The sequence below is a fragment of the Danio aesculapii genome, chromosome 10 (assembly GCF_903798145.1).
Source record: "Danio aesculapii chromosome 10, fDanAes4.1, whole genome shotgun sequence".
In the NCBI taxonomy this organism is placed as follows: Eukaryota; Metazoa; Chordata; class Actinopteri; order Cypriniformes; family Danionidae; genus Danio; species Danio aesculapii.
In genome coordinates, this window is record NC_079444.1 from 7,155,743 (window position 1) to 7,168,618 (window position 12,876).

Genomic DNA, 12,876 nt, shown 5'->3' on the forward strand with positions numbered 1-12,876 from the left:
AATGACTCTTAATGAAACTTAAGCATGGATAATATCCCATTTATATTAATGACGTGTCATGTCATGATTATAAATGTATCATGACAATCTTATAAATATCCCTTCAAGTAAAAGTGTTTCCTTTTACAGGTAACCTGATTTTGTTTTTATTTTTCATTAATTACCAATAATTCCATTTAATTATTTTTGACCTTGAAGGATCAAAAGTAACATATCCATATCTTGATTTTACTGTATTAATATAAGAATTTTAAAAAAGAGGTCAGGAAATGTCATTACATTCTGATAAGGCAAAAAAGCATAAAATTCAGTTATTGATAAATTTCCGATCACTTTTGACCAAAGAGGCCCAGACGGTTAAAACATTTTCGGTCCCACTTTATACTAAGTGTCCTTAACTACCATGCACTTACAGTGCATCCGGAAAGTATTCATAGCACTTCACTTTTTCCACATTTTTTATGTTAAAGCCTTAGTCCAAAATGGATTCAATTAATTGATTTCCTCAAAATTCTACACACTATACCCCATAATGACAACGTGAAAAAAGATTTTTTGAAATTGTTGCAAATTTATTAAAAATAAAAAAAATCACATGTACATAAGTATTCACAGCCTTTGCTGTGAAGCTCTAAATTGAGCCCAGGTACATTCTGTTTGCACTGTTCATTCTTGAGATGTTTCAGCAGCTTAATTGGAGTTCACCTGTGGTAAATTCAGTTGATTGGACATGATGTGAAAAGGCATACACCTGTCTATATAAGGTCTCATGGCAAAGCACAAACCAAGCATGAAGACAAATAAATTGTCTGTAGACCTCTGAGACAGGAATGTCTTAAGGCTGCGGAAGGTTACAGAAACATTTCTGCTGCCCTAAAAGTTCCAATGAGCACAGTGGCCTCCATCATCCGTAAGTGGAAGATGTTTGGAACCACCAGGACTCTTCCTAGAGCTGGCTGGCCAGCTAAGCTTAGTGATCGGGGAAGAAGGGCCTTAGTCAGGCAGGTGTAATAATATTTTACATAATAAATGTACCTGATATTGATAATATTTATCAATAACCTGATGGCCACTCTATCTGAGCTCCACCATTCTTCTGTGGAGAGAGAATAACAGAAGGACATCTGTGCAGCAATCAATCAATCAGGCCTGTTTGATAGAGTAGCCAGACAGAAGCCACTCCCCACCTGGAATTTGAAGGACTCTCAGACCATAAGAAACAAATTCTCTGGTCTGATGAGACTAAAATTGAACTCTTTGGAGTGAATGCCAGGCATTACGTTTGGAGAAAACCAGGCACCGCTCATCACCAGGCTAATATCATCCCTACAGTGAAGCCTGGTGGTGGCAGCATCATGCTGTGGGGATGTTTTTTTCAGCAGCAGAAACTGGAAGACTAGTCAGATGAAAGATAAAAGAAAAATGAATGCAGCTGAATGTACAGAGACATCCTGAATGAAAACCTGCTACAGAGTGCCCTTGACCTCAGACTGGGGCAACAGTTCATCTTTCAGTAGGACAATGACCCAAAGCACACCGCCAATATATCAATGAAGTGGCTTGACAACAACTCGGAGAATGTCCTTGAGTGGTCCAGCCAGAGCCCAGACCTAAATCCTATTAAACATCTCTGGAGAGATCTGAAAATGGCTGTACACTGTCGCCTCCCATCCAGCCTGATAGAGCTTGAGAGGTATTGCAAAGAGAAATTGGCGAAAATTCCTAAAGACAAGTGTGCCAAGCTTGTGGCATCATATTCAAAAAGACTTGAGGCTGTAATTTCTGCTAAAGATCCTTCAATAAAGTATTGACCAAAGGATGTGAAAACTTATGTATATGTGATTTTTCAGGTGTTTTATTTTTAATAAATTTGCAACAATTTCCAAAAAAATTTTTTCACATTGTCATTATAGGGTATTGTGTGTAGAATTTTGAGGAAATAAATGAATTTAATCCATTTTGGAATAAGGCGGTAACATAAAGAGAAAAAATGAAGTGCTATGAATACATTACGGAAGCACTGTGCATGAAATAATAAATTCAATGTTCTCAATGTGTTCATAATGTATTGCAGAACTCTTCTGGTGCTCTTGAGGTGTCATATGGGAGAGATTTGGTGGTCTGGGTAGTTTAAGGGTGGATTAACGTGTAAGCCAAGGTCAACAATGTAATCATACATGTTATTACAGAAATTAATTAAAGATGTAGTTACATGCATGTATTTAATCAATCATAAGTACAATGTAAAAACGTGTAATTACACATTAATAACATTGTAACAAATGAATAATTTCAGTGTAAGTACATATTAGTTAAGGCCAATTAATATATAGTGGGATGTCATTTTCCCTCATACATTTTATCAAATGAAACACATTGTGTGTCAAAACACAAAACAACGGACTCTTGTATGGCTGAATTTGACTTACGTCCCAGTCGCAGTTTGATGGACTTCAGTAAAGTTCCCCGTTCATCATAGCAGCTATAGTTGCCTTCCATCGAGTGTGTTGTGTTCAGTAGCGCAAGCGAGCCCTCATGTGTTTGCCTCGGTGGTACTGAGCTCCCATTGAAGCGCCATTCCACTGGAGACCTGCCGACCCTATCCAAAACTCACAGTCAACATACTCAGTAAACCTTTACCTATTTCTCTGCTCTAAGAAAGATATACCTACAACAAAATACCAGCTATCAACTCCAGCTGGACCTGCGTATCATGTTACTCATTTGTGTGTCATGCAAATCTTATTTTTGGCAGCCGGACTCTCTTGGATTGGGCCTTTATTGGCAAGAAATATGGATTATTCAGCAACTGCCTTTATATGAAACCCAAGCATTGCCAAAATCTGAAGCTGGGGAAGCAAGCCCCTAGCCCGCAGTAAATGGCCTCAATGTGTCCAAACCCTATAAGGACTGGCCTCATGCCCCGACGGAGGGGGGTTAAGCACACTATTATCACTCCTTACAGGAAAGCTTAGCTCTGGGGCCTAATGGAGTTTTAGCCAGGCTTAATATAGACAGGAGAACATACCCAGTGTGAGAGCCTCCACATGTGAGGGTGACCCTGGAGCCCAGTCCACCGAACTGGACATCTGAAACTAAAAGCAGAAAACAGAGTCATTAAGTTATCAACAAGAAATGTTGCTGGTGCAAGGAAAACATAGAAGTAATTCCTTTTATGCTATATTAAAAGTTCCTAATTTTGGATTAGAGGTCTCTGATCTCCAATGTCGATCTGCCGAAGGTCAAAAAACACAGAGCAGCCTAAATTTTTCTCACAGTGTCTGAAATGCTTGCTTCAAGATCCATACTCTTTAAACCCTGCCCTCACAAGAGTCTACTATGCTCAGGCAGTTCAGAATTGCTTCTTTTATTTGGGATATTATGCTATGTAGCCTGTGCTTCTATATTGTGTGCCTATAGGAAACAAATAATAACCCCTTTAGAAATTTAAATGATAACTCTGACCCATGTGGACAAAAATGTTGTAATATTGGTGTTATGTTTGGTATTGTCATTTAATCTGCGATTAACAGATTTAGTTATCTACTTCCTAACTGGATATCTCAGCTGCTTTATCCTCAAAAAATGCAGTCAAACGTACAGTTGAAGTCAGAATTATTAATCCCCCTTTGAATTTTTTTTTCTTTTTAAAATATTTCCCAAATGATGTTTAACAGAGCAAGGAAATTTTCACAGTATGTCTGATAATATTTCTTCTTCTGGAGAAAGTTTTATTTGTTTTATTTTTAAAAAACATTTTAGGGTCAAAATTATTAGCCCCTTTAAGCTAAATTTTTTTCCGATAGTCTACAGAACAAACCAGCATTATACAATGACTTGCCTAATAAATTAAACCTGCCTAGTTAACCTAATTAACCTAGTTAAGCCTTTAAATGTCACTTTAAGCTGTATAGAAGTGTCTTGAAAAATATCTAGTGTAATATATCAGTTATTAGAAATGAATTATTAAAACTATTATGTTTAGAAATGAGTTTAATTATTTCCAATAAACAGAAATTGGGGAAAAAATAAACAGGGGGGCTAATAATTCGTATGGGGCTAATAATTCTGACTTCACCTGTACATAGAACAAGTTAGACTGCTCAGCTGAAATGCTGAGATGTAGGCTATTCTGTACTGGTTAATGCGAAAGCCTTTGTTTACATCATACTCACTCACTTAATTGAGGCTCATTCTCTACTTTTAGCAAGGGTCACCACAATGGAATGAACTGTCACTGTCAACTGACTTCTTGTTTTACAAAGCGGATACCCTTCCAGCAACATGTTATCATGATACATTTTCTAAATGAAAATGTAATGTCTGCTAAATGCAATAGTATCTGGATGCAGCCTTGATGATGCATGCTGAGACTGCATATCTCACTGATGCAATGCCAGGCACAATGCACTCAATGGAGGTAGTGACATCACTGGGAGGGGTAGGGTTAGGTGAGCATATTATAAAGCATTGAATGCAGCTCAGGTTGCACTGCACCAGGTCTGCATCCAGACCCCTCTCGCTAAACGAGAAATGCAGTTTGAGTTATATAATCTATTCAAAACTGCCTAGGTGTAGGACCACAGTTTCAACCTATGTTGATTAGAAGGAAATTATATACAATTAAAAACACATAAATTAGTGCCACGAAAGTTTAAAATATTAACCATCTAACAATAGGCGCTGTTCAAAATGAGTGCAGTTTTAGTTTTGATAAGTGTGAAAAGATGTCTAGCTGTATGTGTGATTTTGTTAAACCATTCGCTGCAAACGCAAGACATAAATGTCATCTATAGAAGGCATATTGTGGCCTATACTTTGAGGCAATTCACACTATGCTACGGATCTGACTTTTTGCTGAACTGAGAAGCTGCCAAACCACACAGTGAAAAAGTCAGCACACTTTCAATGAACAAACCTCTATAAGGGTCTATAAAACCTGAACATACCCGCCATAGATACTCCAAAATTGTTGTGTTGCCTTAAATAATACAATCTTTGATAAGATTTCATAAAAATGCCTCTTAAATTAAGATGCAGATATTGTAATACTGAGAAACTTAAAACTCTCCACATTTTCAATGGTTTGGTCATAAATAAATAATGGTGTAAAATAATTTTGAACAACAAAATCCAACAGCATTTCCTTTGTTTTAAGAGCATTCAAAATTAAACGGTGAGTTTTAGTGAATGCCTGTTTTCAGTAGCCAGATTTGTTATTACCTATGTTTACATGGATATCAGTAATTTAATTATTTGTGCTAATCTGAATAAGACAATATGATTACAGTGTTCACATGAGTTGCTTTTTTGCGAATGTTTCTTTCATGATCCTGTTTTACATGTAATAGCACATAGTTTGATTAAAGTCATTGTATCACCACGCTATCCACATTTCCTCCGGAGTTCCTCCATTTCCTCCATCATCATCATCATCATCATCATCATCATCATCATCATCATCATCAATTTCATTTTTAAATTGTCGACTTTAACTGCAGTTCGTCACTTTCACTTTCATTCAGGAACATTTCATGCATGCCCCCCGTAACAAACGAGATATTGAATGCGAGTATGAACTGCTGGAAGAGTGTTGTTTTAATGGAATTTCATTCCGCTGTGGCGACCCCTTAGAGCTGGGCTGATAAAACGGTATCGATATTTATTGACCGAACACCATTGTTAATAATGATAAAAATTAGTTGGTATGATGTTTCGGTATGAAGTGCTATAGCTTTATTAAAATGTGGCTGCTGAGAGTGTACTTTGGAAGGAAAGCTATTTAGCTTAGGGTTATTTCCAATCAAGGCGCATGGCTTGGTGCAACACAAGCAGCACATGATGTGCGCGCGTTTTCCAGGCAGACATATTTGAAAGCATTTCAGAATGATGCGTGTACACCGCAAATCATATAATTAGCACTAACCAAGCTGCTTCACATTTTGTGTGCAATATACACATTTCCGTACACATAATGGCAGACTCAGACAAACACTGCAGTACTTTTTCATTCTCTTCATAAATACAAACTAGTATTGGAACCACATCAATGGTGTGTTTGTTTGTCATCCTCTGAGAAATCCTCTGGTTGATGGTCGCCTAGTTATGAGAGACGCCAGAGGAGCGTAAGCGCAAATCGCATTGAAAATGGTGAAGAAAAACCAAATCTACACGCTTACACTGTGCTTTTAGACGCAACATGTGAACAGATCTTGTTAAGTTTCACCACCTCAGGTCAGAATAACAACACACGCAAAAATGAGTGCCGTGTAGCAGCAATGAGAAGATTGTAAATTAAAAAAGCATGTAAGGATGTCGCCAGAGTGGCTTTTTGGTTTCTTTTCTTGTGCATCCCAGCCACTTGCGCACCATCTGAATAATTTTTTAGCATAGGGGTAATGTAGTCATTTAGTTTCACAATTTGTAATGTTGCAGTATGTATTTAAATAATGATGACTGGTTCCTTTACTTAAAAGCTCAGATTTGATTATCATAATTTGTTTTGTATGTGATTTACTGTGTGATTATTACAGACACCTTACAGATGTTGATCAACCTTATAGTTTGCTTTGATTACTCAGCGTTTACACTATATCATTGCACACACTTTGTAACATTTTATTTATACAGTTTGAGTCTCTTTAGCACTTATGTTTATTTTTTTATAAGACATAAGAGACGAGATTTCTTTTTGACTATTACAACTCTTTGCCTTAGTAATGTTGGTAAATTAAATTAAAATTGTTAAACAAAAAGAAAACCTAATATTCCTAAATGGATTGTAAAAAAAATTCAATAATTATCGACACTGAATGATATTAAACATTTTATCGTGATATTTTTTTCCTGTATCGCCCAGCCCTACGATCTTTGATAAATTAGAGCCTAAGCTGAAGGAAAACGAATGAAGGAATGAATGAATAATTTCTAATCTACAAAGAGAGATCTATCGTAAATGCCAGGAGTCTTAAGGTGATGCAGGATCGAGTGAAGACAGCGCAACAGCATCATCAACTGACCTATTTATGGTGATTTAACAGATCCTGCTCCCTGACAGTAAAAAGACAAATCAGTTCTGAACGAGTGGCACTGTTGGCAGAGGATAAGTTTTAGCTCTGGCATAAACCCAATTCGAAAAGGGGAAAATAAGCCCTTTTTAATGGTTTTTTAACATGTATTTTCACAAGATACTGACATGCTTATGTTATTGAGTACACTTATGTTCATATTTCTATCTTTAATTTAAAATGTTTAAGTTGGAAAGTTGACTAGACTTTTTTTTTTTCAAAGGTCATATTAACTGTAAATTTATATGCAATGTGACAAGCTTAAGTTTTAAGGGTCGCTTCCCTTAAAATTGCACATCCTTTCATCATTATAAGCCCAGCAGGGTTTCTATAGCAAAAATTAAGGTGTTTATGTTACAGTGTGTTTCTGCTTAGTCAGATTTCAGTATTTATATCAGGGATGTACTGCCATGAGTTAAACAAAGACACACACACACACAGACACACACACACACACACACACACACACACACACACACACACACACACACATACACATTAAAAATGGCAGCGTTCCAGTGCCCAGGGTTTAACTGCGCTCAAGAAACGCTCATGCTCAATGTCGGCTTTCAAGAAATACTGGCAAAAGCATATTATTTGAAATCCCACCGCATTTCTCAAATTTCTCCCTCTCTCCAACGAAATTGCAGCCATAACACACACAGAGAAACCAGAGTTGCATGCATTAATTGAGCAATCCATTTGCAGGCCAATGGAGACTGGGAATTTAAAACAGAGATGTTTATTGTTCTACAAAACAAGGCTACGGCTATATTCCTGCGATGGATTAAAATTGAATTTTGCAGATGATAAATCAGTTGTTATCTGGCATAGCTGTTCAGTATAATTTCATCATGATTGTCTAAATGAGGACACGCTAGAGAGAAGTCTGATGAGTTTCATATGCTGGAATACAAACCTAAACACTTCAGGCAACTAAACTGAATGATAACATTTTAGAATATATTATAATTAAAAACAGTTCTTTTCCATTTAAATCATGTTGCACAATACTACGGTTTTATGTTTTGTTATTTTTTCTAAAGCATTACTGTATCTTACTGATTTTATAGTGCAAAAGTATGAAGGCTTGTGTTTCACTATTGGATAAAAAAATATATATTTTCTTTCTTACAATTATGACTACCTGAAACTGGAATTATGTCTGAATTATGTGTCATAAATTTGTATCTTTCCAATTTTAAGAAATAAATCAATACATTAACCTAAATTTACTTAAAGGGTCACAAAACACCAAAACACATTTTTTGAGATGTTGACAGTCATATATGTGTCCTACACTGTTAAAAACACTATTAGGACATGTTTATTTCACCAAAAAAAATTGAAAATATGTTGTTTTTGTGTTATTTTGAGCTAATTTCCTTCCGGTTTGAAAATAATTTTTGAAGCTGCCTCACGGCGATTACAGACTTCTCTGAGCGTGCAGCATTAATTCATGAGAAAGACTTGGTTCAAACCAATCAGTGTGCTCTATTGTGAATAAGGTGCAACTTCTTTAATATGCATGATAGCTTCGAAGAAAGTTTTTACCTGTTACAGTGTTCAGACGGCAGAGAGACGCCACGTTGTGTTGCCAAAACAAGGGGAAGAATAAGAAATCGGAGACATGGGTCATCAGTGTTGTTTATAAATGTGCTGAAACGAAGGTTTTATATTCATTTCCCCACTATGAGAGCGCAGCTGGACTTACGTGTGGATTACAGTGCACGCGACAGAAATATGTTTATAAGGAACATTTTTACCCGAGAGCTTTTTACATCTGGAAATGGTGAAATGCGGATTTGCCGATCGTCTCCTTTTAAAAATGACACGGTTCCAGTTGGTGTTGATTGTCCTGTCTCTACAGATTTGGTAATGCGTGTGATCGGTGTTCTTGGTTTGTTCATTCAGATGGCAAAATTAGTCTGTATCGTCAGCAGTATTCTTTCAGTTTTTAAAAGACATACCTTAGTCAAAATGATTTAGTTACTAAGTTTAAAGTATGTTAATATCACTGCAATATTATAGCACAATATTATAGACTGAAAGATCCTCTGTAAATGCTGCTCTCCAAATGTAAACATGTAAACACCTTAATCAAACTGTTACCGTCGTGTAGGATTTTCGCTGCATTTTGTGACAGGATAGTCTATACACACACGGCTTTCTGACGCTACCTACCAAGTGCATCTAAGTTACCGAGAAATGCAGAGGTTTTTTTTCTCACATTTGCCGTGCGGTATCAAACATTGCATTAAAATTACACTCTTCCAGCAGTTCCTCGCATACAATATCTCGTTTGTCACATGTAGGGCATGCATGAAATGTTTCTGAATAAAAGTGAAAGTGCCAAACTACAGTTAAAGTTGAAAAATGTATAATTTGGTAAATAATTATATTACTGATGTCCATGTAAACACAGTCACTGTCTTTATCCCCTGCACCTGTGTATGTTTTGCCTCTGTAAAAAATCAGCGCGTGCTCAAAGTGAAACTTCTATTTTTATGCAAAACCTTCCCTCTTTCCCTCCCCCGACACTCCCACCTAAACAGAGCTGGACACACCAACTTTCCTGACTTTTTTCAAAGAAGAGGTGTGAAAACGTTCTGCTAAGACAGGGGGTGGGGTTTCGTGGCCCTTTATAAAGCCCCTATAATGGGTTTTTGAAAATAACCTTCCATGCAGTGTGTAACACAGCTCTAAGTGAATAAAAACATCCAGCTGAGGTTTAAATATGAAAGTGTGCTGCGTTTAAAACTATTGATTATTTAAGGAAAGAGTTGACTTAGAGTCGAATGTATGAATTGTTCTGTGTTTGGATTGTTTGCCTGCTCGTATAGATGTCGTTACGACACATCGCCAAATATAAAGTGCCGGATCCAGTAAAACGTGAACGTGCCTTTCCCTTCAGACACTAGCAGAATGCAGGGGATCATGTGAATGATCATGACGCGAAGATTACGATCACTCAGAGATGGCCACATATGCAGCTGTGGGTTCATTTTCACAACAATACGAAAGTATACCTTTTGCTGTGTGTGTTCCTGTCATTTTTCGAATGATTATTACAATAACCTAAGCTGCAATGTGGGGTTTGCTTTTAAAGGTAGGATCAGCAAAGACTAATAATGTACAGTGTCAGTAACTGTTACACAGTTTAAATGGACCAGTTTCTTCTTCCTTCAGATCCTGTGTTTCTCCTTCCTACACAAGCTGTAAGTATGATTAAAATGGTTGCCTTGTTTTCTGTAGTTTGTAAAATATGTATTAAATTGTGTGATGTAACTTGTAATCACTTCATGCAGCTTGTAATCACTAATCTATCATCGATCAGTGCTTGTAATATATCTTTCAGGTTAAATATTTATGGGCTATTCACATACTGCATCCAAAACCATGTTGAAAACGTGATGGGTGCTTCTTTTTTTACCAATTTAAATGCATTTCTGAACTCGTGATGCTGTGTCTTTTGTCGTTGCTATGGCCACCATCAGCTGTTCCTCACGTGTTTTCAAAATAGTTCAACTTTTGCCACTGTGTGGATGAATGCTAAATGTGTGTCATTATTATTACTTTGGGTTAGGGTTACAAATTGAGTGTATGCTGGTGTTTAACTGCAGTGCTTTAATGCACTCCTGCATAGGGCTCACGCATATACTCTGAACCCTGCTACTTCATAACCGTGGTGGGAGTTTCTTTCCATCTCGCGCTGAACCCACCAACAACAGACTGGGTCATCAGACCAATCTGCACAGATTAGCCCACGCAAAGGAGGGGTGTGGGTACAAATAAAACACTGAACGAATCATATGGGCGTAAGGCTGCTGGACCAGACGGTATTCCTGGGCGCGTCCTCAAAGCATGTGCAGAACAGCTCGCTGGGGTATTCACAGACATTTTCAACCTGTCGCTTAACCTAGCAACTGTGCCAACATGCTTTAAAACCACCTCTATTGTGCCAGTGCGGAAACACTCCAGCCCAACATGCCTGAATGACTACCGCCCTGTAGCACTCACACCCATCATCATGAAGTGCTTCGAGTGGTTGGTCCTGGCACATCTGAAAGACTCTCTGCCATCCACACTGGACCCACATCAGTTTGCCTACCGTGGCAACAGGAGCACAGAAGATGCCGTCTCCATAGCACTGCACTCTGTCCTCACACACCTGGACAATAAAAACACTTATGCACGAATGCTGATTGTTGACTTCAGCTCAGCATTCAACACTGTCATACCCTCTAAGTTACTGATCAAACTCAGAGACCTGGAATTCAACACGTCTCTCTGCAACTGGGTTATGGACTTTCTGACTAACAGACCTCAGAATGTTAGATCAGGCCACATCTGCTCCTCCACCGTCACACTCAACACTGGTGTACCACAGGGCTGCGTGCTGAGCCCCTTCCTCTACTCCCTTTTTACCATCGACTGTAGGCCTGTGAACAGATCCAACACCATCATCAAATTTGCAGATGACACCACAGTGATTGGTCTAATCAGCAATAATGATGAGACTGCCCACAGGGAGGAGATACAGCATCTGGCCACTTGGTGCACCGACAATAATCTGCTCCTTAACACCAGCAAGACCAAGGAGCTCATTGTGGACTTCAGGAAGGGACGAACAGGCTCACATGATCCCATCCACATTAATGGGATGGCCGTTGAGCCTGTCTCATCCTTCAAGTTCCTGGGGACCCACATCTCTAAGGACCTTTCCTGGACCACCAACACCTCCAGCCTGGTCAAGAAGGCTCACCAGCGCCTATTCTTCTTGAGGCAACTAAAGAAAAACCAGCTTTCATTAGCCGTCTTGGTGAACTTCTACCGCTGCACAATAGAAAGCATCCTGACCAACTGCGTCACAGTCTGGTATGGAAGCTGCTCTGTTGCTGAGCGTAAGGCACTGCAGCAGGTGGTGAAAACTGCCCAACGCATCACAGGGACTACACTGCCAGCCATAGAGGACATCCAGAAGAAACACTGTCTGCGCTGAGCACGCAGTATTCTTAAGGACTCCTCTCACCCTGCTCACAGACTGTTTTCTCTCCTGCCTTCCGGCAGGCGCTTCAGGCTCCCCCGGACAAAAACCAGCAGACTGAGGAACAGCTTTTTCCCCAGAGCTGTCTTCCTTTTGAACTCTGCCCCTCACTGACTCTTTTGCCCCCCCAATACACCCTCCACACTCCTCTAACTTATACTCCTCACAGTCACTGCACTATTTAACATTTGCACATTTAAAGTTTGCACATATTCATTGCACTGATTCACTTTTTTAAACTGGACATACCCACTGCACATGGACATTTGTAATTATGTTTATCTATCTGCACACTTCTGCTATTAATAGTATCCTGTACATATATTCATTTATTGTAAATCTGTTCATAGCTAATACAACCTGTATATAATGTTCATAGTACATTCATCTGTAAATATCACCATAGTTTTTCTATAACTGCACTTTATAACTTATACCTGTATCCTGCACTTGCTGCTATTGCACTGCTGGTTAGACCTAAACTGCATTTTGTTGCCTTGTACTTGTACATGTGTAATGACAATAAAGTTGAATCTAATCTAATCTAATCTAATCTAATCTAATCTAATCTAATCTAATCTAATCTAATATGGGAGTCATTGGGATAATTAGGTAAAAATAAATGCATATTATAAGACAATGAAAGTGTTTTTTGACCTTGCATGCATATCAGCATTTTGTTGGAATTGCCCCTAAACCAAAATATAACCTTTTATAATGCATAATATGGCCTCTTTCAAATTAGGCAAAATTTTGTTTTTT

The 12,876-nt window shown here is 38.2% G+C and overlaps 1 protein-coding gene across 3 annotated transcripts in view; it reads right to left on the minus strand.

Moving 5' to 3' along the window:
• Positions 1-12,876, minus strand: part of il11ra (interleukin 11 receptor, alpha) — a 79,989-nt gene that overhangs the window by 23,362 nt on the left and 43,751 nt on the right. For 2 of the 3 annotated variants that reach the window (XM_056466432.1, XM_056466430.1), the window contains exons 3-4: positions 3,029-3,095; positions 2,430-2,599 (exon numbers count right to left, since the gene is read on the minus strand). In XM_056466432.1, the coding sequence (XP_056322407.1) occupies positions 2,430-2,599; positions 3,029-3,095 (237 nt within the window). The remainder of the gene's footprint in view (positions 1-2,429; positions 2,600-3,028; positions 3,096-12,876) is intronic. The other variant, XM_056466433.1, reaches the window with a different exon arrangement.